The sequence below is a fragment of the Lithobates pipiens genome, unplaced genomic scaffold (assembly GCF_037356315.1).
Source record: "Lithobates pipiens isolate NorthernLeopardFrog02 unplaced genomic scaffold, aLitPip1_a1.2 Scaffold_16, whole genome shotgun sequence".
NCBI lineage: Eukaryota > Metazoa > Chordata > Amphibia > Anura > Ranidae > Lithobates > Lithobates pipiens.
In genome coordinates this window covers 328,764,384-328,787,863 of record NW_027507748.1, presented here as the reverse complement: position 1 = coordinate 328,787,863, position 23,480 = coordinate 328,764,384, and the positions used below count along the sequence as shown (strand labels likewise).

Genomic DNA, 23,480 nt, shown 5'->3' with positions numbered 1-23,480 from the left:
TTAAGGCAGTGCTGGAAAATAATGATGGACACACAAAATATTGACACTTTGGGCCCCAATTTGGACATTTTCACTTAGGGGTATACGCAGTTTTGTTGTCAGCAGTTTAGACATTAATGGCTGTGTGTTGAGTTATTTTGAGAGGACAGCAAATTTATATTGTTATACAAGCTGTACACTCACTCGTTTACATTGTAACAACGTGTCATTTCCTCAGTGTAGTCACATGAAAAGATATACAATATTTACAAAAATGTGAGGGGTGTACTCACTTTTGGGAGATACTGTATATATGCAGTATACAGGTGCATCTCATTATTAGAATATCATCAAAAAGTTCATTTATTTCAGTAATTCAAGCCAACAAGTGAAACGGTATTTTATATAGATTCAACACACAGAGTGATCTATTTCAAGAATTTCTTTCTTTTAATGTTGATAATTATGGCTTACAGCTAGTGAAAACCCAAAATTCAGTATCTCAAGAAATTTGAATATTATATAAGACCAATAAAAAAAAAAATAATAGAAATGTTTGCTTACTTGTCAGGGCTCCTTTGCATGAATTACTGCATCAATGTGGTGTGGCATGGAGGTGATCAGCCTGCGGCACTGTTGAGGAGTTATGGAAGCCCAGGTTTCTTTGATAGTGGCTTTCAGTTCATCTGCATTGTTGGGTCTGGTGTCTCTCATCTTACTCTTGAAAATACCTCACAGATTCTCTATGGGGTTTAGGTCAGGCGAGTTTGCGGACCAATCAAGCACAGTGATACCATGATCAATAAACCAGGTATTGGTACTTTTGGCAGGTGCCCAGTCCTGCTGGAAAATGAAATCAACATCTCCATAAAGCTGGTCAGCCGAGAAAAACATGAAGTGTTCTCGGTAGAGGGCTGCACTGACTTTGGATTTGACAAAACACAGTGGACCAACACCAGCAGATGACATGGCTCCCCAAATCATCATGGACTGTGGGAAATTTTGCATTTAATTAGTAAATCAAGGTTCCAGAGTCTGGAGGAAGAGAGGAGAGGCACAGAATCCAAGTTGTATGAGGTCCAGTGTGAAGTTTCCGCAGTCAGTGATGATTTGGGGAGCCATGTCATCTGCTGGTGTTGGCCCACAGTGTTTCATCAAGTCCAAAGTCAGCGCAACCCTCTACCAGGAAATTCTAAAGCAAGTCATGCTTCTTTCTGCTGACCTGCTTAATGGGATGCTCATTTTATTTTCCAGGACCTGGCACCTGGCCACACTGCCAAAAGTAACAATACCCGGTTTAATGATCATGGTATCACTGTGCTTGATTGGCCAGCAAACTCGCCTGACCTAAACTCCATAGAGAATCTGTAGGGTATTGTCAAGAGGAAGATAAGAGACACCAGATGCAGCAATGCAGATGAGCTGAAGGCTGCTATCAAAGAAACTAAGGCCGCGTACACACGCGCGGACTGTTGGCCCAACCTTGTCCGCTGAACAGTGTTTGGGCGGACAGTCCGCTCGTGTGTGGGCTTTCAGCGGACAGTTTCAGCGGACAGTTGGACGGACAAGGTTTTACGGAAATTCCGAAAAGCTGTCCGCTGAAACCTTGTTTCAACGAACAGTCCGCCCGTGTGTAGGCTTGTTCGTCAAACTAAGTTCCGCGCATGCTCAGAAAGGATTTTCAAGCCGAAAGTTATAATGCAGTGTATAGGACGTCGTATTTTGCGTCCCGTCGTACGTGCCGTTCACGTCATCGCGCACGGTTTCAGCAAACTGTTCGTTCGTCGTGTGTGGCCATGTCCGTCCATGCTAAGTTTGAGCGGACTGTTCGCTCAAACTGTTGGACGGACAAAGTTGGGCCAACAGTCCGCGCGTGTGTACGCGGCCTTAGGCTTCCATAACACCTGTGCCACAGGCTGATCGCCTCCATGCCACGCCGCATTGATGCAGTAATTCATGCAAAAGGAGCCCCGGACAAGAATTTAGTGCCTACTATGCTGTACATGGACATACTTTTCAGTAAGCCAACATTTCTGTAATCATTTTTTTTTATAGGTCTTATGTAATCAAATATTCTGAGATACTGAATTTGGGGTTTTCACTAGCTATAAGTCATAATCATCAACACTCTGTGTGCAATGATCTATATAATATATGAGTTTCCCTTTTTGAATTGAATTACTGAAATAAATAAACTTTTTTTTATGATATTCTAATTTTATGGGATGCACCTGTATATAATTTAGCCAGTAAGTATGTAAGTATTTAATTATACTTTTAATATCTCTATATTCTCTATAGACATTCGTACAGCAAAAATATCTCCTGATGAAGTGAACCATGGATCACAAAATGCGTTGAGAGCCCAGACAATTTTCCTGGCTATGATCTCAATTTACAGGTTTGGATGTATTTATGCAGCTGATAAATGCATTCTGTCTGTGTACATTAATTAAAAGCTTTTGGATAAGTGAACCCCTTAAAAGGAGAGACACAGAATGGCCATGGTGACAGTGTATTAGAAGCTGCTGTAGGGAAAGGATAGGGAAAACAAAGTGCATAGGGAAATGTAAATGAATTCTATCTGCTAGCTCTTTGGGCAATAAACTTCATTGACTTTTTTGTTCTTATTATTGGGGAGTTTTGTCTTTAATGTTATTTTGTGTTTGATTTGAGGTCAGTGGTCACTTTTAGTGACTATTCTGTCCAAGAAAAATGTTTGTGTGTATTGCAAATCATCTTATTAAAAATAAGATTTTGTTTCAGAGGGTGCAATTTGCAGTTTTCATTTTTTTTTTTTTTTTTTATATTTTGCATATCATGTTTGTTGTTGTGATCAGGACCCACTCGAGTATTTTCTGGTAGGTTTTATGGGCATGTGACCCTGCTTACAGTGCTTCAAAATTATATTTATGTTGCAGTTACTTATACTTTTACTTAATTTACCAATATAGGTGCTTGTTTGTTAGTTTTTCTATTTTGTATTTAGATAATCAATATAGATAAATACCGTATTTTCTTCTCTATTTGTGTTTTCAGCCCGTGTGCTGAGCCTGTTTACTTTCTAAAATATTAGTTATATTTTTTGCTTCTCTCTGGCCTTTTACGATTGTTTGTGTCACAGATTGACTGTAATACCTTTACAGTGTTTATAATCAATAATGTACTTTACTCTGCTCGTTTCAGAACTTGTGTGTTATTATCAATAGTTTATTTTTAAAGCAAATTAAACTTTAATTGGCAAATCTAAAAGTTACTTTTGATTTCCCAAATGTTTCCTCTAATTTAAAAGTATTTTTCTCCTATGCCATAACTGGTGTTCTATTGTTCCAAGGTTAATAATGAAACTTCCCTATAAATCTTGACTCACAAAATGATACAAGTGCACATAGGTTTATACTGAGCACATTTTATTGCATATAAAAGCACAGCTCATTTCAATAGATCTTTTGCTTGGTATTAAGAAGAGTTAAAATTAATTTTTAGTTGTTCTGCTGTAATCCTGAAATTCTGAAGACAGTCTGTCTGCAAAAATGATTTTGAAAACATGTTTACTAGCATTGCTTTGTATAGCAAAACAGCCTCTATGCACTGTAGTTCTTTTTGGTCTTTGTTGCTTTGCATTGGAAACTATGTTCCCTTTGGTCTCCATCACTTGGAGGCATGAAGAATGTCTCATTACTGTGGACAGAAGCTGGTTTCTTTTATGGGCTTGTGGTTTAGACAGTGGAATAAGGAGGTGGCAAATCTTTTGATGTTGTTTTAACGGCCTCCTCATAGGATGGTAGTGCTACCTGTAATACAAAGAAACAACATTTGTAGAAAATAAAGAAGCAGTATATTGACAGCTTTCTGGGTGTTTTTTTTTTTTGTTTTAGTTACTACTTTTCAATAACAAAAAAATCTGAATGAAATAGAGCAGCCTAAGGAGCTTCTAGATATGCTTTAGCTCCTCTGCAATTTCCAGTGGTGACCCATTCTGAATTGGACCTAACAATCACCGACACACAAATAATAACACAAAGGTTTTTTATTAAGGCCAAGCCCTGTAAGAGAAGACTCGACAATGACAGGATCAACCGTGTATTAAAGTCGGAACAATTATAAATACAGCCAGATAAATGCCGTTAGTTTCCCAAGCTGTCTGTGAAACAGCCTGGCCAGAATGCCCTAAGCAGGTGTAAGAGAATAATGTTAACAAAGCAATATCAGCAGAAACAAAAGTAAATATTCTGGTAATGTAAGGTATTTGTAATCCAAAGGTAACATAAGAGCAATGCAACCCCTCATAGGCAGAAACTCAGTGACAGCAAACCATTAAGCATACAGAAATACTGGTAGCTAATAGGTCTCCTACCACAATGATGAAGGATAGATGTCCTCCTACCAACAATCTGTCAATTGATGGCCACTTTGTCACCTCATCCCTTTAAACCCACAAACACATTAATTACACAGGTTATGTGGCTAATTAAGGTGATAATTAAACTCACTTTATCTGCATTAAATTTGCCTTTGAACCTGTGTGATTAATATGTGTTCGGGTTTAAATGGGATGAAGTGGCAACACTAATGGCCACATTTGTAGGCTAGGTGGAGGCAGGTGGCTGTAGACCATACTCTCCCTAGTAGTCTGTGCACAGTTGGTCTCTGGGGGTTCAGGAAAGACCGTAATGCCCTGACCCCTCCTTCTAAAACCTGCACATTTCCTCTGCTCTAGCTGCTCTGGTGGTCTATGTGTATCCTTTGTATCTAGTAGGTTCCATGTAAGCAAAAGCAAAAGAGCTTTTTTTGTATTGATTATTGGCCACATTTTTTTCCCTATCATCAGTAGCATTAAAGAAGTCATATACAGTATCTCACAAAAGTCAGTACACCCCTTACATTTTTGTAAATATTTTATTATATCTTTTCATGTGACTACACTGAAGAAATGACACTTTGCTACAATGTAAAGTAGTAAGTGTACAGCTTGTATAACAGTGTAAATTTGATGTCCCCTCAAAATAACGCAACACGCAGCCATTAATGTGTAAACTGCTGGCAACAAAAGTGAGTACTCCCCTAGGTAAAAATTTCCTTATTGGGCCCAAAGTGTCAATATTTTGTGTGGCCACCATAATTTTCCAGCACTGCCTTAACCCTTTTGGGCATGGAGTTTACCGGAGCTTCACAGGTTGCCACTGGAGTCCTCTTCCACTCCTCCATGATGACATCACGGAACTGGTGGATGTTAGAGACCTTGCGCTCCTCCACCATCCATTTGAGGATGCCCCACAGATGCTCAATATGGTTTAGGTCTGACATGCTTGGCCAGTCCATCACCTTTACCTTCAGCTTCTTTAGCAAGGCAGTGGTCATCTTGGAGGTGTGTTTGGGGTCCTTATCATGTTGGAATACTTCCCTGCAGCCCCTTTTCTGAAGGGAGGGGGATCATGCTCTGTTTAAGTATGTCACAGTACATGTTGGCTTTCATGATTCCCTCAAAGAACTGTAGCTCCCCATTGCCGGCAGCACTCATGCAGCCCCAGACCATGACACTCCCATCACCTTAATTGACTGTAGGCAAGACACACTTGTCTTTATATTCCTCATCTGCTTGCTGCCACACACGCTTGACACCATCTGAACCAAATACGTTTTCCTTGGTCTCATCAGACCACAGGACATGGTTCTAGTAATCCATGTTCTTAGTCTGCTTGTCTTCAGCAAGCTGTTTGCGGGCTCTCTTGTGCATCATCTTTAGAAGAGGCTTCCTTCTGCAATGACAGCCATGCAGACCACTTTGATGCAGTGTGCGGCGTATGATATGAGCACTGACAGGCTGACCCCCCACCCCTTCAACCTCTGCAGCAATGCTGGCAGCACTCTTATTTCCCAAAGACAACCTCTGGATATGACGCTGAGCATGTGCACTCATCTTCTTTGGTCGACCATGTCAGGGTCTGTTCTGAGTGGAACCTGTCCTGTTAAACCGCTGTATGGTCTTGGCCACCATGCTGCAGCTCAGTTTCAGGGTCTTGGCAATCTTCTTACAGCCTAGGCCATCTTTATGTAGAGCAACAATTCTTCTTTACAGATCTTCAGAGATTTCTTTGCCATGAGGTGCCATGTTAAACTTTCAGCGATCAGTATGAGATAGTGAGAGTGATATCACCAAATTTACAATATACAATGAGTCATATGACACCGGGGAGGGAAAATGGCTAATTGGGCCCAATGTGGACATTTTTACGTCATCGTGACATGTAATCATGGAGGAGTGGACTCCAGTGGCAACCTGTGAAGCTCTGTTGAACTTCATGCCAAAGAGGGTTAAGGCAGTAATGGAAAATAATGGTGGTCACACAAAATATTAACACTTTGGGCTTAATTTGGACATTTTCAATTAGTGGTGTACTCACTTTTGTTGCCAGAGGTTTAGACAGTATTGGCTGTGTGTTGAGTTATTTTGAAGGGACAGCAAATTTAAACTGTTATGCAAGCTTTACCAAGCTGTACACTCACTACTTTACATTATAGCAAAGTGTCATTTCTTCACTGTTGTCACATAAAAAGATATAATAAAATATTTACAAAAATGTGAGGGGTGTACTCACTTTTGTGAGATACTGTATATATTTGAGTACATTTACAGCGTCTTTCCTTATTTTAAACTGGGTAGGAACCTGTAAAACAAGCTTTGTGTAAAAGAGGTAATTCTAGCTAAGGGTCTGAGCTCCGGGTGTGCTCACCTACAGGTTCCAGTAGTAAAAATATGGCCACGGTACCATCAAATCTGGATATTTCAAATTTTACAGAAGATTAATTTTAAAGGCCATGTCTGCTCTGCAAGTTTACAAACTTGGTTTTGGAATTGCTGTGTAAGGAAATATTGTAACAAATGTGATGTGGAAGCTTCTGTTCAGATTAGATATCCTTGGGGGTAGGGAGTGTGTCTATAATAGACATCAATACTAACTCTACTGCCGCGTACATACACACGATCTGACTCTTCGGTAGACTTGATCCGGCGGACAATTCGCCAGACTTTGCAGTGGAGGTCCGCCGGACATTCCAAATGAACGGACTTGCCCACACACAGACTGAAGTCCGTTAATTTTGAATGTGACTTCAGGTACGATGGGACTGGAGAGAGAAGTCAATCTCGCAGCTTTCATCGGCTAGATTGACCCCCTATGCCAGAAAAACAGTGTGGGGGGCCCCCCCAAAGTCCATACCAGACCCATATCTGAGCACGCAGCCCAGCCGGTCAGGAAAAGGGGTGGGGACGAGCAAGCGCCCCCCCCCCCCCCCCCTCCTGAACCATACCAGGCCGCATGCCCTCAACATGGGGGGAGGGTGCTTTCAGCTTAATATTGAACCCTATGAATTAAGACTGGGATACCATTAAGGTTTATGTGTGTGTAAAGGCAGGTGTCCTAATACTTTTGGTAATATTGTGTATGTTTATGTTTGGTCAGATGACTTATAGCTCCAGAATTAATGCACCAAATTAAAAATCATGATTTGCTTTCATTAGAGTGAAAGGCATGCTTAGTATTTGTAGTGTCCTTGTCCTCTTCGCTACTCTGCTCTCTCCTCTGCTATTCTACACTGGGTCACAAGGCTGGGGAGAAAGCAGGCACGGCTGGTTGTGGCTCTGATGCCGCGTACACACGATCAGACTATCCAGCGGCAGGGCTGGACTGGGACAAAAATTTGGCCATGGACTTCATCATGAACGGCCCACTTTAATTTTGAGTGTCTCCATCAGCACTCCTTACATCAGAGTGTCCTCCCTCTCCTCCCCCTCCCACCTGTACTCACAGTTTTGAAGGCAGCTTCTCGTTTCTCTCTCCAGCCATGTGATAAGTGACAAGTGGTAAGGAGAGAGAGGATGGGATGTCCAGCTGTCTATCTCCCCCTGCAGGCTGGAAGGAGCAGAAAGCCTAATGCTCTCTCCACCAAGTGACAGCAGCTGCTCCGCCTAACACCCCTTTCACACCAGGGAGTTTTGCAGGTGCTATAGCGTTAGAAATAGCGCCTGCAATCCGCCCTAAAGAAGCAGCACCATTGTTTGTAGTGTGAAAGCCCAGAGGGCTTTCACACTACAGCGGTGCGCTGGCAGGACGTCAGAAAAAAGTCCTGCCAGCAGCTTCTTTGGAGCGGTGAAGGAGCGGTGTGTTTACCGCTCCTCCACCGCTGCTCCCCATTAAAATCAATGGGGCAGCGCTGTATTGCCGGCGGTCTTAACCATTTTGCGGCCGCTAGCGGGGGTAAAAGCGCCCCGCTAGCGGCCGAAATGCGCCGCAAATCCGGCGGTAAAACGCAGCTAAAAATAGCGACGCAAAGGGCTGTGTGGTGTGAAAGGGGTCTAACAGGAGTGAAATCGTGATCACTCACTGTCAGAGAGGAGCGGCTCCAGGACTGCACCTGATCGGCCCACCGGGAAACTCCCTGTAGTCCCGATGGCCAATACATGCCTGTCCAGCGGACTTAGTTCCGGCAGACAATCTGCCGAACTTTCCAAATGAACGGACTAGCCCACACTCGGGCTAGAGTCCGTTCATTTTGAACGTGACTTCATGTACAACAGTACTAGCGAAGGAAGTTAATGTCGTTGCCGCCTCCATCGGCGAGATTGACACCTTGCGAGCCCCGTCGCCAGGTATGGGTTTTAAAAAATGGCATGGGGTCCCCCAAAGTCCATACCAGATCATTATCTGAGCATGCAGCCTGGCCAGTTAGGAAAGGAGCGAGCAGGCCCCTACCCCAAAGCACCTTGTCCCCATGTTGATGAGGACAAGGGCCTCTTCCCGACAACCCTGGCCGTTGGTTGTTGGGGTCTGCGGGCGGGGGGTTTATCGGAAACTGGGAGCCCCCTTTAATAAGGGGGCCCCCAAATCCCAGTCTCCCACCCTATGTGAATGAGTATGGGGTACATTGTACCCCTACCCATTCATCTGGGGGAAAAGTGTCAATAAAAATACACACTACATAGGTTTTTAAAGTAATTTATTAGGCAGCTCTGAGGTCTTCTTCCGACTTCCGGTTCTTCTCACCGGGCTCCTCCACTATCTTCTGCTATTTTGCCGCTCTTTTGCTAGCGGAGGAGCCCGGCTTTCTCCTTCTCCGCTGTCTTCTACTTCCTTCTTCCGATGTTGACATGATGCGCGGCGACTTATATAGGCATACGGCGCGGGGTCACCGGGTGATGTCACATGGTGACCCCTTCCCTTATGACGTCACAGTCCCAGCATACCCAGGGCTGTGACGTCATAAGGGGCGGGGGTCACCATATGGCATCACCCGGTGACCCAGCCCCTTATGCCTATATAAGTCGCTGCACACCGTGTCCACGGCATTACAGTGGGAGAGAGCATCATATCAATATCGGAAGAACAGAAGAAGGAAGAAGAAGAAGAAGAAGGCTAGCAAAAGAGCGGCAAAAGAGCAGCGAGAAGAACCGGAAATCGCGGAGAAGTCGGAAGAACATGTGTAGTGTGTTTTTTTTTATTGACAATTTTCCCTCCAGGTGAATGGGTAGGGGTACGATGTACCCCATATTCATTCACATAAGGTGGGGGCTGGGATCTGGGGGGCACCTTATTAAAGGGGACTCCCAGATTCCGATAAGCACCCCACCCACAGACCCTGACAACCAACAGCCAGGGTTGTCGGGAAGAGGCCCTTGTCCTCATCAACATGGGGACAAGGTGCTTTGGGGTGGGGGGGTCACAGGGCGCCCCCCTTCCCCAAAGCACCCACCCCCCATGTAGAGGGCATGCGGCCTGGTACGGTTCAGGAGGGGGGCACTAGCTCGTCCCCACCCCCTTTCCTGACCAGCCGGGCTGCATGCTCGGATAAGGGTCTGGTATGGACTTTGGTCGACCCCCACACCGTTTTTTTGGCGTAAGGGGTTACCCTTAAAACCCATACCAGGCTACGGGGCTCGCAAGGTGTCAATTTCGTCGAAGAAACCGGCGAGATTGATTTCCTTCTCTAGTCCCATCGTACCTGAAGTCACGTTCAAAATGAACAGACTTTAGTCTGTGTGTGTTGGCGTCGGACCAGCATACAGAAGAGCAGACTTCGCGACAGGAGCTGGGTCTGGCGGACTTTCGCGGAAAGATTTAAAACATATTTTAAATCTAGGTCCGCCAGACTTTGGGGAAGAAAAAGTCCGCTGGAGCCCACACACAATCGAATTGTCCGACGGGCTCTGGTCCACCGGACCAAGTCCTCCGGAAAGTTCAATCGTGTGTACGCGGCATAAAAGAATATAATATAGAACCTAAATGTCTATTTAAATATATATATGTATATATATTTGACCCAGGGGACAATCTAGAAACCCACGGTGTCCTTTTTTATATATTCAGGCCAAAGAAAATTATTTCAGCACTCTTTCCTTGTGTCCATTCTGACCCATTGAAACATGTTATGGTTAAAAATCCTTACAAAAGCTTCTGATCTAAATATCTATTTCCATTCATATTCTTACTGCTTCTCAGAAAATGAGAAATGCCTGCGAATTAGGTGATCTCCCTGCCCAGTATTCAGCATAGAATAGAGGTCTCTCACAGAAGTCTTCCCTTGGGTAAACTTCTGAGTTCTCCACAAAAAATCCATGATGATGTATCTTACAGTTACCGTATTTCTACCTATATACTATTGTAAAGTCACTGGTAGACAGGTAAGCTTGACATCTTACCTTTGTGAACTCTTGTTGTTGAGGCACATCTTTCTTCTTTGCCAGAGGATTCAGAGACTTGAAGACTTTCCAGACACAGGAGATCATAAGTGCCTGTAGACATTGGGTAGAACCATTAAACTATCACTCTACACGCTATATAAAGGATGTGTGTCTTTGACAAATTTAGACTATGACTTCTTTTTACCTACTGCCAACTGGACCATGGCAAAGACAGTGTAAAACTTGCTGCAAACTGGCACATTGACTCAAAAGACTTGTGTTACTTTACCCATAAACAACTTTCCCATCCAATAAAATGCAGGTAGTTGGTGTAACTAAATAAATGCATTTCTGCCCAGAACAGAATCTTCTCTTTAATAAGATATGTTGCTATAGCCTTTATCAGTCACTTTTTTTTAATCAAAACTACTTTCAAAATAAAGTAAATAAAAAATAATTTCTTTACTTTGTAAGTAGATTCATTAGGCTTATATTTATCCAGAGATTTGTGACTAGTTTGCAGTCTGAATTTTGCTCTCACAGGAAGTACATTTATGGGTTTACTAAATGTAATGTCAAAAACCTTGTAGTGATCATTATACAATTATCTATTTTTTTTTTAATAATGTGCAGATTTAAAAGAATTGTATGTTACTTGCAAAGTACTAGATGCTCAGCTCAGCTTGATGTTTTATGTCTCTTTATTGCACCTTTACTTATTAGTTGTTTGTCATTTTCATTTTTCTGAGTTATTCCATTAAAAATGAACACTAATAGTGTTTGTGTATGTAAGATATAAAAGCCCATGAAAATGATTAAAAAGTTTCATGTGCCTTTTTGCATACTTTACTATCTATAAAATGAATAATAAACATAAAATGTAATGAACAGTAATGGCTAGGAATTTGAGATTTACTCATTAGTACCTGTATTTTAATTGTTTTCATGGTTAAAATGTTCATCTATCACTATTATCCACTATTCCATGATTATATCCTGTTTTCAGGGCTGTCTTAATGATTGGACACAGCTGGGCACTGCCCAGGGTCCCCAGCTGCATGGGGGGCCTCTGCACTTTTTTCAAAGCAGCTGGTCCTTGAGCCCACGTTGCCCCAAAATTGGGGATCCATGATGGCACTGAAAGTGATGGATACTTAGGGGAGGCAGACTGGCAGCAGTGCACTGTGCTGTGCAGAACGATACCTATTATTTCACAGCCAGCAGGGAGGGGCAGGTCCGCAGCTCCAGTGATGCTCTGACCCCGCCCCATGCAGCTTGAATGCTCGGGACTCCAAGGCTGCGGAAGTAGCATTGTGGATGGTGTCATGGTGAACCCAGCTGTCCAGCACTGTTTGCATTGAAAGGCTTGGAATGGAATGCTCCCTCCTCTGCCCCTCTTTCTGCCTGCTTGATTGGTATAAATGAGTCCAGTGCTGGAGGTGGGCACATAGCCAAAAGTTTACATACACTGTATCTCCACTGGGAAAGGCGATACTACATGGATGGAATAATGGTGCTGGGGGATATCAAGGGTGTATGGGGGAAAACAATGCTGATGGGGGTCTGGGGTGTATAGGGAGTAGCAATGCTTGGGGTAGCTTGGGTGGCTATGGTGCTAGAGGTATCAGGGATGTAGCGAGGCCACAGTGTAGGGGGTATCAGGGATGTCGTGGGGTCACAATACAAGGAGTATTTTATGGTATATGGTAACAGTGCTGGGGGGATATCTGTGGTGTAGAGGGATCAGAGTGCTGAGGGGATATCTGGGGTGTAGAGGGGTCAGAGTGGTGGGAGATATCTGGGGTGTAGAGGGGTCTGCGTGCTGGGGGGATATCATGTGTAGAGGGGTCAGAGTGCTGGGGGGTTTCTGGGGTGTAGAGGGGTCAGAGTGCTGGGGGGTTTCTGGGATGCAGAGGGGTTACTGTGCTGGGGGGATATCTGGGGGAGTAGAGGGGTCCGAGTGCTGGGGGATTTCTGGGGTATAGAGGGGTCAGAGTGCTGGGGGATATCTAGGATTTAGAGAGGAATTCATCTGTCAGATATATTATATGCACAGGCAGCTTTGTTACTTTATGTATGTAGTATTTCCCCACTGTTTCTTTGCTTTACAGAATGATTGTTCATGTAGTTCCCCAAAAGGGGAAGCTCCGCTTGTATGCCTCCTACCTTGTTGATATCTGTTTACCTGCGCTGTCTCCATTGTAGGGGCCCTAGAGCATTACTTTGCCAGGGGCCCATGATGCTATTAAGACGGCCCTGCCTGTTTGACTAGGGCACTGGCAATTCTAGTGTGTGGCACGATCACAGAAGAGGGAAGGGGATGCCTAGTTGCCTACTATGGCACAAGTCACACAGAGGTCATCAGTAAGCTGTTCTAGACCAGAGTACATGTAGCCTCTTCATTCTATGTTCATCTCTCATTCATTACACCTAAGCAAATCATTGTCTAATGCTGGTATAAAATTCGGGAATAAAAACAGCATTATGAAATTATTCTAAAATGTGCACATGCTTCAAATCTCTCTGTTAGAAATCCAATTATTTCCTCATTTGGCCTCTGGAAGCAGCTTCGTGCAACCACGGGAATACATAGTCAACTTCCCGCAGTGGTGTCTGAAGTCGATGTAACAGGTTTCCAGCTTGACCACCCCCTGATCTCACAGTGCAGTATGGAGCAAGCAGCAGATGTCATGTGATCACAGTATACAGCAAAGAAAAAAGATACAATATATTTTGCTTCAGTATTTCCAGTGTGAAATGTACTACTGCTTATGGTAATAGGGATGATGTATGTGAAATACTGTAAAAGGGTTTAATGGCACTTTACAAAATCTAAAGTCAGAATTTGAGATGGCTGGATGAGTGCTTGTAACATGTTGACTAATGTGCCAAATCATTTTGACACAGGGAAGCTGGAGCAGCTGAATCACATGTCCAGATCAGATTCCAAAAAAGGTAAGTACATAAGGTTGTGTGAAAAAGTATTTGCTCCTTCCTGATTTTTTTATTTTTTTTTTACATATTTCTCACACTTAAACGATTCAGATCATTAAACACATTTTAATTACACAAAGATAAGTAAATAATAAGTACATTATAAAGTAAAGAATAAGTAAATTCAAGATGCCGTTTTTAAAATATTTTTTCATTTATTAAGGAAAAAAAGCTGTTAAAACCTGCCTGGCCCTATGTGAAAAAATAATTGCCCCCTCCCATGCTGAATCATGAATTAACTGTAATTAACCACAATTTTTTGGAAACCTGAGTTAAATTTCACTTGCCACACCCAGGCCTGATTATTGCCAGACCTGTTGAATCAAGAAATCACATAAATAGAAGATGTCTGACAAAGTGAAGCATGCTAACAGATCACAAATGTCACACATCATGCTACAATCTAAAAAAAAATTCAAGAACATATTAGATTAGATTGTAACAGATTAGAAACATGTACATTACTTTGTTTCTAATCTGTTACACAGTTAGATGGACCAACTAGATGGACTTGTGTCTTTTTTCAACCTGACTAACTATGTAAATATGTAACAAATTAGAAACAAAGTAATGTACATGTATCAGTCTATGAAGGGCTTCAAAGCCATTTCTAAGGCTTTGGATCTCCAGTGAACCACAGGGAGAGCCATTATTCACAAATGGAGATAACTTGAAACAGTGGTGAACCTTCCCAGGAGTGACCAGCCTACAAAAAGGACTCCAAGAGCATGCCGAAGACTCATCCAGGAGGTCAAAAAAGAACCAAGAACAACATCTAAAGAACTGCAGGCCTCACTTGCCTTGGTAAGAGCAGTGTTTATGATTTAACAATAGGAAAGAGTCTGGGCAAAAATGGCATCCATGGGAGAGTTCCAAGGCCAAAGCCACTGCTGACCAAAAAGAACACAGAGGCTCATCTCACATTTACCAAAAACCATCTTAATCACCCCCAAGACTTTTAGGAAAATATTCTGTGGACTGATGAGACACAAATTTAAATTTTTGGAAGGTGTGTGTTCCATTACATCTGGCATAAAACTAATACAGCATTTCATAACAAGAACATCATACCAACAGTCAGACATGGTGGTGGTAGCGTGATGGTCTGGGGCTGCTTTGCAGCTTCAGGACATGGACGACTTACTATAACTGATAGAACCATGAATTCTGAGCTCCACCAGCAATTAATAAAGGAGAATGTCCGGCCATCAGTTCGTGAGCTCAAGTGCACTTGGATTACGCAGCAGGACAATGATCCAAAACACAACAGCAAGTCCACCTCCAAATGGTTCAAACAAAGCAAAATTTAGGTTTTGGAGTGACCTAATCAAAGTCCGAACTTAAATCCAACTGAAATGTTGTATCATGACCTTACACAGGCCATTCATGCTGGAAAACCCTCCAATGTGGCTGAATTAAAACAATTCTGCAAAGAGTTGGCCAAAATTGCTCCACAGCAATGTGAAAGACTTATTGCCAGTTATTGCAAATGCTTGATTGCAGTTGTTGCAGCCAAGGGTGGCACAACCAGTTATTAGGTTTAGGGGCAATTACTTTTTCACATAAAGCCAGGCAGGTTTGGGCAGCTTTTTTTCCTTAATAAATGAAACCATCATTTAAAAACTGCATTTTGTATTTACTCGGGTTATCTTATCTGTGTAATAATGAAATTTGTTTGATGATGATCTGAGTCATTTATGTGAGACATATATGAAAAAAAAAAAAAATCTGAAAGTGGGCAAATACTTTTTCAACTGTATATATATATATATATATATATATATATATATATATTTACCACTTTAGGTCCACCCTATAGTAGTTCCATGGCTACAGGAAGGCACCTGTGTGCCAGATCATGTATATATATATATGTGTCTATATTTGTATGTGGCTCCCTTCCACTGTGATTATATAGAGTAGAAGCCGACCAGTGAGTGCAGGGTACTCGATTGTCTTCCGACACCCCCCGATCGTAGGGCATAGAGCCAGAACTACGATCTGCCTATGTAAGCAAGGCAGATCACCGTTCTGACAGGAGGGAAGAAATGGAGTTTGTGTCCCCCCCCCCCCCCCACCTCTTCCCTTAGTAAAAGCACCTCACACAGTATAGTAAAACACTGGCTAGATTCCCTTTGATCGCCCCTGATGTGAACCCCTTCCTAGTCAGTGTCATTAGTACAGTTTTTTTTTTCTAAATTGTCAGTCTTTTTTTTGTTTATTTGTTTTTATTTTATTTATTTGTTTATAGTGCAACAAAAAAAATGCAAAGGTAATCAAACACCACCCAAAGAAATCTCTATTTGTGGAGAAAAAAAAGGACATATGTTTAATTTGGGTGTTGCATAACCACGCAATTGTCAGTTAAAGTATTGTAGTGCCGTGTCGCAAAAAATATCCTGGTTATTAAAGGGGGTAAATCTTCTGGAGGTCATGTGGTTAAAAAGGGTATGTAGGATAAACAGGTAAAGGAAGTGGGAATATTTCTGAAATAAAAGATTGCGTTCAAAATGCAACAACACCGTTCACCAGAAATGCTCTGGTAGCAAGCCACGTTGTGGCTGTTGTGGTTCCATTTATATAGCCGTGTAATTTTACCACTGCGCATGTTTTATGTGCTCTACTGTAGCTCATCAGAGAGACTTCTCCAAGGACCACTGGCACTGCTCTGGTGATGTTGCCTGGACAGTTTTGATTTTCAGCGTTTACAAAACCTAATTAACTTTAGGCTTTAAGTACATAACCTTGTTTTTTTTCAGTAATCTTCATCTTCTGATGACCTTTTAATAGTATTTTGCTAGACAATGCACCGTGTTTATTCCAGTGAGTGCTGGAACTCTTCTTGTGCTAAGCAGCAGAGTTTATGGAGCAGGGATGGTATATATTCATCTTGCTAATTACATCGCACTGAACTGCTGAATCGTCTTTTTTTTCTGCTCACTCGGTTTGATTAAAAAGCTTTCTATAAAGTTTAGACATGTGTACTCAAACAGAGAAATGTTACCTTGTACAAAATCACTGCAGCGTGGAGCAAAGTGAAGATGATCAGTCTGGTGGTATATTTCTGAGAGGGGACTTTGTTCACCAAAATATAATTCTGAGAAGATAAAGAAAAGTGCTCATTACTATTTTGTACCCTGAACCTAATTGCTAATGGGTGTCATAAAGAGAAACACAGTACATAAATATAGCTATACTAGCACAGGCAGCTGGTGTACTCTATAACATTTGTTTTTTTCAAGATCATGGCCTATTCTGATTTCAGTCTTAATAAAAGCCTTAAAATTAAAGATAATTAGTCCAACCATATACTATATAATGCTGGTCTGTAATACGGCTTCTCCAAGATTGGTGGCAGCTGGCAGGGTGCGTTAACAAATAAGCAATAAACAGTGACCCAATCTGATCTCCCATTAGGTTTTCACTGCTATCTAGGAACCCAGTGGTGAACTTTCCCGGTATTCTCAGCAAGTATACAAGAAGGCTAAAAGCTTGTGTTTTCAGCAATGATAATTGTCACCAGCTTGAGAATTCTTTATCTCTTCCTAAGGAAAATCAAAAAAATGGAGCAGGATTTTCTGTACTCTGCATCTTTTATGAACAATTCATTTCAGATAGCAATAATAGTAGCTCTACCGAAAAGCCAGGTAAATATCTACATCAGACAGCTGCTTGTTTACAAGAAGGAAAAAGTAGCCAGGGGATGTCATAAGCCAGCAATTTAAATTATTTTTTCTTTTTATATGTCCCTTTAGCTGCAGTACATTGTAAAGGTGCACTATTTCACAGACAGGTTTAGGGCATCCCCCCAAGCATTGTATTTCAAAGGAACTGCGCTTTTTTATTATTGCCCTTTAGGCCTCTTTCACACGGGTGCCTCCATGAAGCAGAATCCACTTGCTCAGCAGGGGATCTCTCCGCCAAATCTGCTGAGCAGGCTGATGACAGGTCCATGTCTGCTCCACTATGCAGAGCGCACACAGACATAGTCCCGCTCTCATCTATAGGGCAATCAGATGGAAATGGACTGCCTGTCCATTTCCATCCGATGCCATCTGATCCGATCCACCAGGAGGATGGGGAACAGGTCCACCATCTGTCTGCTTTTGGTGGACAGGATCGGATCGGATGGTGGCAGGAGCAGGTGTCAGCGGACATCTTCTACTCCATAAAAGAGACTGGAGGATCCGAACAGGTCAGCCTGAAAAACTGAGAGGCGGACCTGATTGGATCGTCCATGTGAAAGGGTCTTGCATCCCTTATCCTTTAAGTGCTGCTCCCCTTTTTCTTTTTCTTTTTTTTGACATTGGTACAGTGGTGTATCATCCATGTGTGCAGGGTGTTCACTGCACATGGGCCTCCGAGGGGAGGGGGACCCATTGTGACCCACCCTGCACACATGGATGATTGTTCCTTGGTCCACAGCCAGGGATGACCGGTGCGGCGGGAGGGACAGCTGTAAGCACCAATCTGCCTGAATGACAGCCCCTTCTCCTCCTCTCCCTCCCACGGCTATCAGTGCTTACAGCTGTCCATCCCACCGAACCGATCCTCCTGGGCTGTTCTCTGTGTCCTCCTCCTCCTCCGCTCCCTATGCTCTCTCCCAGCCCGCTGTGTCCTCCTTCTCTGCTCCCCTGTTTTACTCCTACTCCACCCCTCATTCTCCTCCAGTCCGCTGTGTCCTCCGCCCCTCGTCCCCCACAGCCAGCTTCCCTCCTCTCCTCTCCTGCGGTCGGCGGGGGATGTGACAGGATGGAGAGCGAAGGAAGGGGCCAGTAAATATGTAATTTACTGGCCCCTTCCTTTTCTGAATTGGACACAGAGAGCGATCGTTATTGAACAATCTCTATGACCTGTAAAGACTGAGCAGAGTGTTTTACTCTGCTTCAGTTTATAAATGGACAGGAGCCTGTGTCTCCTGTCCATTTATCTTCAATGCTGAGAATGGGACTGGGCAATCTGTGTCCTCAGTCCCTTTCCCTGTCTCAAAGGGGAGATGTCAGGGGTCTCTTTAGACCCTTGATATCTCACAAAAGACCACCGACAAGGCTGATTAAATTTAAAAAAAATGCAAAAAGTATTAAAAAATGTAATAGTAAAAAAATTCTAAAAAATATAATTTGCAAAAAATAAAAATAAACTACTGACACCCTGCACTGTCCACTTCCCCAACCCCCCCTCCCCTCCCAAAAAAATAAATAAAAACAAATTAAATTGTAAAAATAAATAAATCCACTGCTCTACTGACACCAACCTTTGCCCTATTGCCACCGTCCACTGCCTCATACCCCATCCCCACCCCCTTCCCCAGAACCACTGTGAAAAAAAAATATTAGGAGAAATATCAAAAAAATAAAATAAAAATATACAACAAAATCGTAAAAAAAATAATAGCTAATAAGATAATAAAAACCAAAAAATTACTGACATCGTCCACTGCCCTACTGACACTGGCCAACAACCCCCCCCCACCCCCAAATCATTGTGAAAAAAATAAAATAATCCAAAAACAAACAGTAAGAAATTATTTAAAAAAAATTATTAAAATAAATAAAATTCTAACATTTCCATTGCTCTACTGACACCATTGGCACCACCCACTGAATGCCAAAAAGCATTTTGAAATAATGAAAAAAAAATACAAAAAAATGTAATTGTAAAAAATAAGAAAAAAAAATACTGACAACGTCCACTGCCCTACTGACACAATCCTGAACATAATACCCACCACTGTACACTTTGCGCTCCTCACCTGCACATTCTACCCACCACCATACACTCTGCACTCCACTTCTGCACATAATACCCACCTCCATACATTCCACACTGCCCTTCTGTACATAGTACCCACCACCACCACCCACTCCACACTACTCTCCCTGCACATACTACCCACTGCTGTACACTCCACACTCCTCTCCCTGCACATACTACCCACTGCTGTACACTCCGCACTCCTCTCCTGCACATACTACCCATCTTCATAAACTCCATACCCCTCTCCCTGCACATACTACTCACCTTCATACACGCCAGACCACTCTCATGCACATACTACCTACCTCCATACATTCTGCACTCCTCTACTGCACATACTACCCACCACCAAACACACCCCACTACTGTCCTGCACATACTACCCACCACCAAACACACCAGACTCCTCTCCTGCACATACTACCCACCGTCATACACTCCACACTGTACATTACCTATTTAACATTACCGCATTCTGCACTATGTGAGTTATCTCAGACACTATTAAGCCACACCCAATTTAGAAATGCCCAATATTTAGCACAATCTAAGCCAAGCCCATTTTTTGCAGTGCTATGCGTGTCACATTTTTTCTTCTGTGCCTAGGGCCCACTTTTTATCTTGCACATGGGCCCACTCATTTCATGATACGCCTTTGCATTTCTACATGTTCTAACTGCCAGTATTCAGTTCTTCTTGCCATTTGTTTGACAATCCCTTGTCTAGTAACCTTAAAAATTGGAGAAATGTATTTGCAGGGTTGCTTATTAGACTTCAGTTGGGTTCAGGGAGCATTTGCAATTTCCAAACTTTTTTTGCAAGCATCCCATGAACCAAACCCAAGCGCATTCTGCTCCTCACTTTTCACTGACAGGGGGTTACATCTTTGGGAAGTATCCTTCTGCTGATTGAAAAATCGAAGATAATCTGCGCTGAGGTGAAATAGCAGTAAGTAGAAATCAGCTACTAAATAATTGTGATACCAACTGAAATAGAACAAAGAAACTTCAAGAAGCACTAAATACAAAATAAGTATAAAGGAAATACAAATAAAATAAATAAATAAATAGTATAGTGAAAAACAATAGATTCAAAATGTTCATGTGAAGTGTTCAGTAAAGTGCACACATTTTTGCAATACTATAAAAATGTGCAAAAACCGCAAAGAGAGTCCTGATTATAAACCTGACATCATCATTCATGCCTGCCAATCTTACTGGATACATTTTTTTCTGGTGTATTAAAAAAAAAAAAAAAGGAAGTGGTTTGCTGTTTCTTGATGAATTCTTCCATCATTGATTATCATTCATACATTATTGACCATTTCAATTTTAATGGTCCTGGCAGTGTGGTACCTTTTTTGAATGGTGATTAACATGCTGGAAGCATAGCCGTCTTTAATGCAGGGCAAACGGGGCAGCTGTCCTGGGCCCTGTCATTAATCGGGGGCCCAAAGTAGCTGCCCCATTAGCCCACACTGCCCGCCTGTGGGGCTCCAGAGGAAGTAAGATCTATGGCACTTTGTATAAAAGACCGGGGGAGTGTTGTTTTTAACACTCACGCTGAATCCTTAATTAACTCCAGCAAGTTCTTAGCTAGGCAGATTTTCTCTAGCTAAGAGCGGTTGCTTGGAAATCAAGCTGTAAGCGCTGCCTATCCCGTCCTGTCACTACCTTTCCCCCAGCCCTTCCCTCACTATACCATGTCCACATGTCCAATCCCACACTGTGCTGCCATTTGGGTCCACCTAACCCCACCCAACACCCTGCATTGCCCGCAGTGTGCTGTGAAAGGGAATCTGTGAGCCACTGTGCGGGAGATTTAATACAAGTATAGCTGCCTAAGCCGCCCAAGGGGAAGCAGCCTGAATGGGGGAGGCATAATTGGTGAACAATCCTTTTGCACTCAGAATAGCCCCCACCCCTCCGTGCCCCACCACCTTTTGCTCTGCCCCCCTTCTCCCTCCCTCTCTAATTTTGCACTCCCTTCTTACCCCCCCCCCCCCCCCACACACACACACACACTCTCTGCTCTTTCACCCATCCTCTTTCCCTCTCTCCCCTCATTTGCACCCTCTCTCTCTGCCCTTTTCTCTCCTTCTCCCCCCGATTCTTTTCCCCGTCTATCTTTCACCTACCTTTCTCTCACCTCCTTCTCTCCCCCCACCTCCTCTTGCTCCCCCCTCTTCCTCCCTCCTGTCTCCTCTCTTTTGCCCTCTCTATTTTTTTCTCCCATCTCTTTCTCCACTCCCCGCCCCCCCCCCCCATGGTCCCCCCAACAGTCTCTCCCCTTTTCCTCAGTCCTCATCCTTGTCTTTCCCTTCTTTTGTCCCACTGTTTTCTTCCTTTCTCTCCCTCCTCTCCATCATCCTCACCGCCCCTATATTTTCTCATCCTTTCTCTCTCACCCCCCTCTTATCCCCCGTTCTCTTTCTCCCCTTCCCTCCCCCTCACCTCACTCTTTCGCCTCTCTCTCACCTCACTCTGTCTATCTTTGCCCCCCTCTACCTCGCCCCAGCTTTTTTCCTCCCTTTCTCTCTTGTTCCCATATCTCCTTCCTTTTTTTCATTTCTTCCCCTTCCGCTCTCTCATCCACCTTCTTTCCCCCTCACACTGCCCCTTCCTCTTTTCTTTTCCCCTCTTTCTCCCCCCTCTCTCACCCCAGCAACCCCCACACTCTCCCCCCTTCTCCTCCCTTCCTCTTTCTTTCACCCTCCTCATCTTTAGCCCCTCCCCTCTCATTTGCCTCACTTTCTGTGTCCCCTCTCTCCCCCATGCTCTTTTACCACTTTCTCTCCCCACTCTCTCTCTCCATTTTTCCTACTTCCTCTCTCTTCTTCTCTTCACTCTCTCATATACCCCCATTTCCTTCCCCAGTCCTGTCCTGATGGGGGGGGGGGGTTCCAACCCTGTTCACCACCTCCCCACTGCAGCATATCAACCTATTTAATCACTTTTACCATTTTAACTATGCCCACTTTTCACTGTGGCCTCTAGCAACGAATCAGTGAGCAATAGTGACATGCTATAACCTTTGGCAATAAATTGCTGTAGCTGCCTGATTTGCTGCAGTAAACAGATTTTGAGCCTAGCTGTTATCTGTTGTAGGTCTCAGAGCACTAGGGTGATCTTTAACGCAGGGCAAAAGGGGTTTGTTTTTTAGGATGTTGGGGTGGAGAGCAAAATTACTTGGAGGGAGGCCCAAGAAAATATTTGCCCAGGGTCCAGTTAATATTAAAGACGGTCCTGGCTGGAAGCACATATTCTCCTACTGGAAAGTGGAAAGCCTTCCCAGAAGAGTTGAAGCTAGTATAGCTGCAAAGGGGGGAGAACTCAATATTGAACCCTATGGATTAAGACTGGGATACCATTAAGGTTTATGTGCGTGTAAAGGCAGGTGTCTTAATACTTTTGGTAATATAGTGTATGTTTGTGTACTTATAGCTCCAGAATTAATACATCAAATTAAAAATCATAATGTGCTTTCATTAGAGTGAAAGGCATGCTTAGTATTTGTTGTATCCTTGTCCTCTTCGCTACTCTGCTCTCTCCTCTGCTATTCTATACTGGAGCACAAGGCTGGGGAGAAAGCAGGCACAGCTGGTTGTGGCTCTTAGTCATGTCCTTGCCTCCCATAGGATTGGTGGGAACTCCATAAATATTTAGGCTGCAGCCTCTATTCCGCCACCTTCTAAGTTCCAGACCTATCCAGAGCGTTCTAGATAGTTGTAGAAACCAGGAGGAGGTAAGAAAGCCACAGCATTTGAAGTACTGCAGTGTCCAAAAACAAATTAACCCATGCTCCTCTGTCAACAGAGTAAATTTACCTAAGTTGCAACTAGAAAGGTGCTACAGAATTCTTTAATTACTTCTATAGCTTGCAGGCATTCTACTGTTTCTAGTGTATATCGTATATGGTCCTACATGTGCTGGCTTTCATTAGCTTAGCCTGGTAGAGCTTTCTAATTAATGCAGTTTATTACTAAGATTTTCTCTCTCATGCCCTTTCTGTAGCTCTTCTCATATTTGTTTCGAGATTTCAGCCCTGCAATTGTGCATAACTCGATCACCAT

At 43.1% G+C, this 23,480-nt stretch overlaps 1 protein-coding gene across 1 annotated transcript in view; it reads right to left on the bottom strand.

Annotated features, from left to right (window-relative positions):
* Positions 1-3,372: 3,372 nt before the first annotated feature.
* The window catches only part of LAPTM5 (lysosomal protein transmembrane 5), an 81,057-nt gene continuing 60,949 nt past the window's right edge, over positions 3,373-23,480 (bottom strand). The window contains exons 6-8 of the mRNA XM_077481755.1: positions 16,656-16,748; positions 10,676-10,768; positions 3,373-3,773 (exon numbers count right to left, since the gene is read on the bottom strand). Coding sequence (XP_077337881.1) covers positions 3,699-3,773; positions 10,676-10,768; positions 16,656-16,748 — 261 coding nt within the window. The 3' untranslated portion in view covers positions 3,373-3,698. The remainder of the gene's footprint in view (positions 3,774-10,675; positions 10,769-16,655; positions 16,749-23,480) is intronic.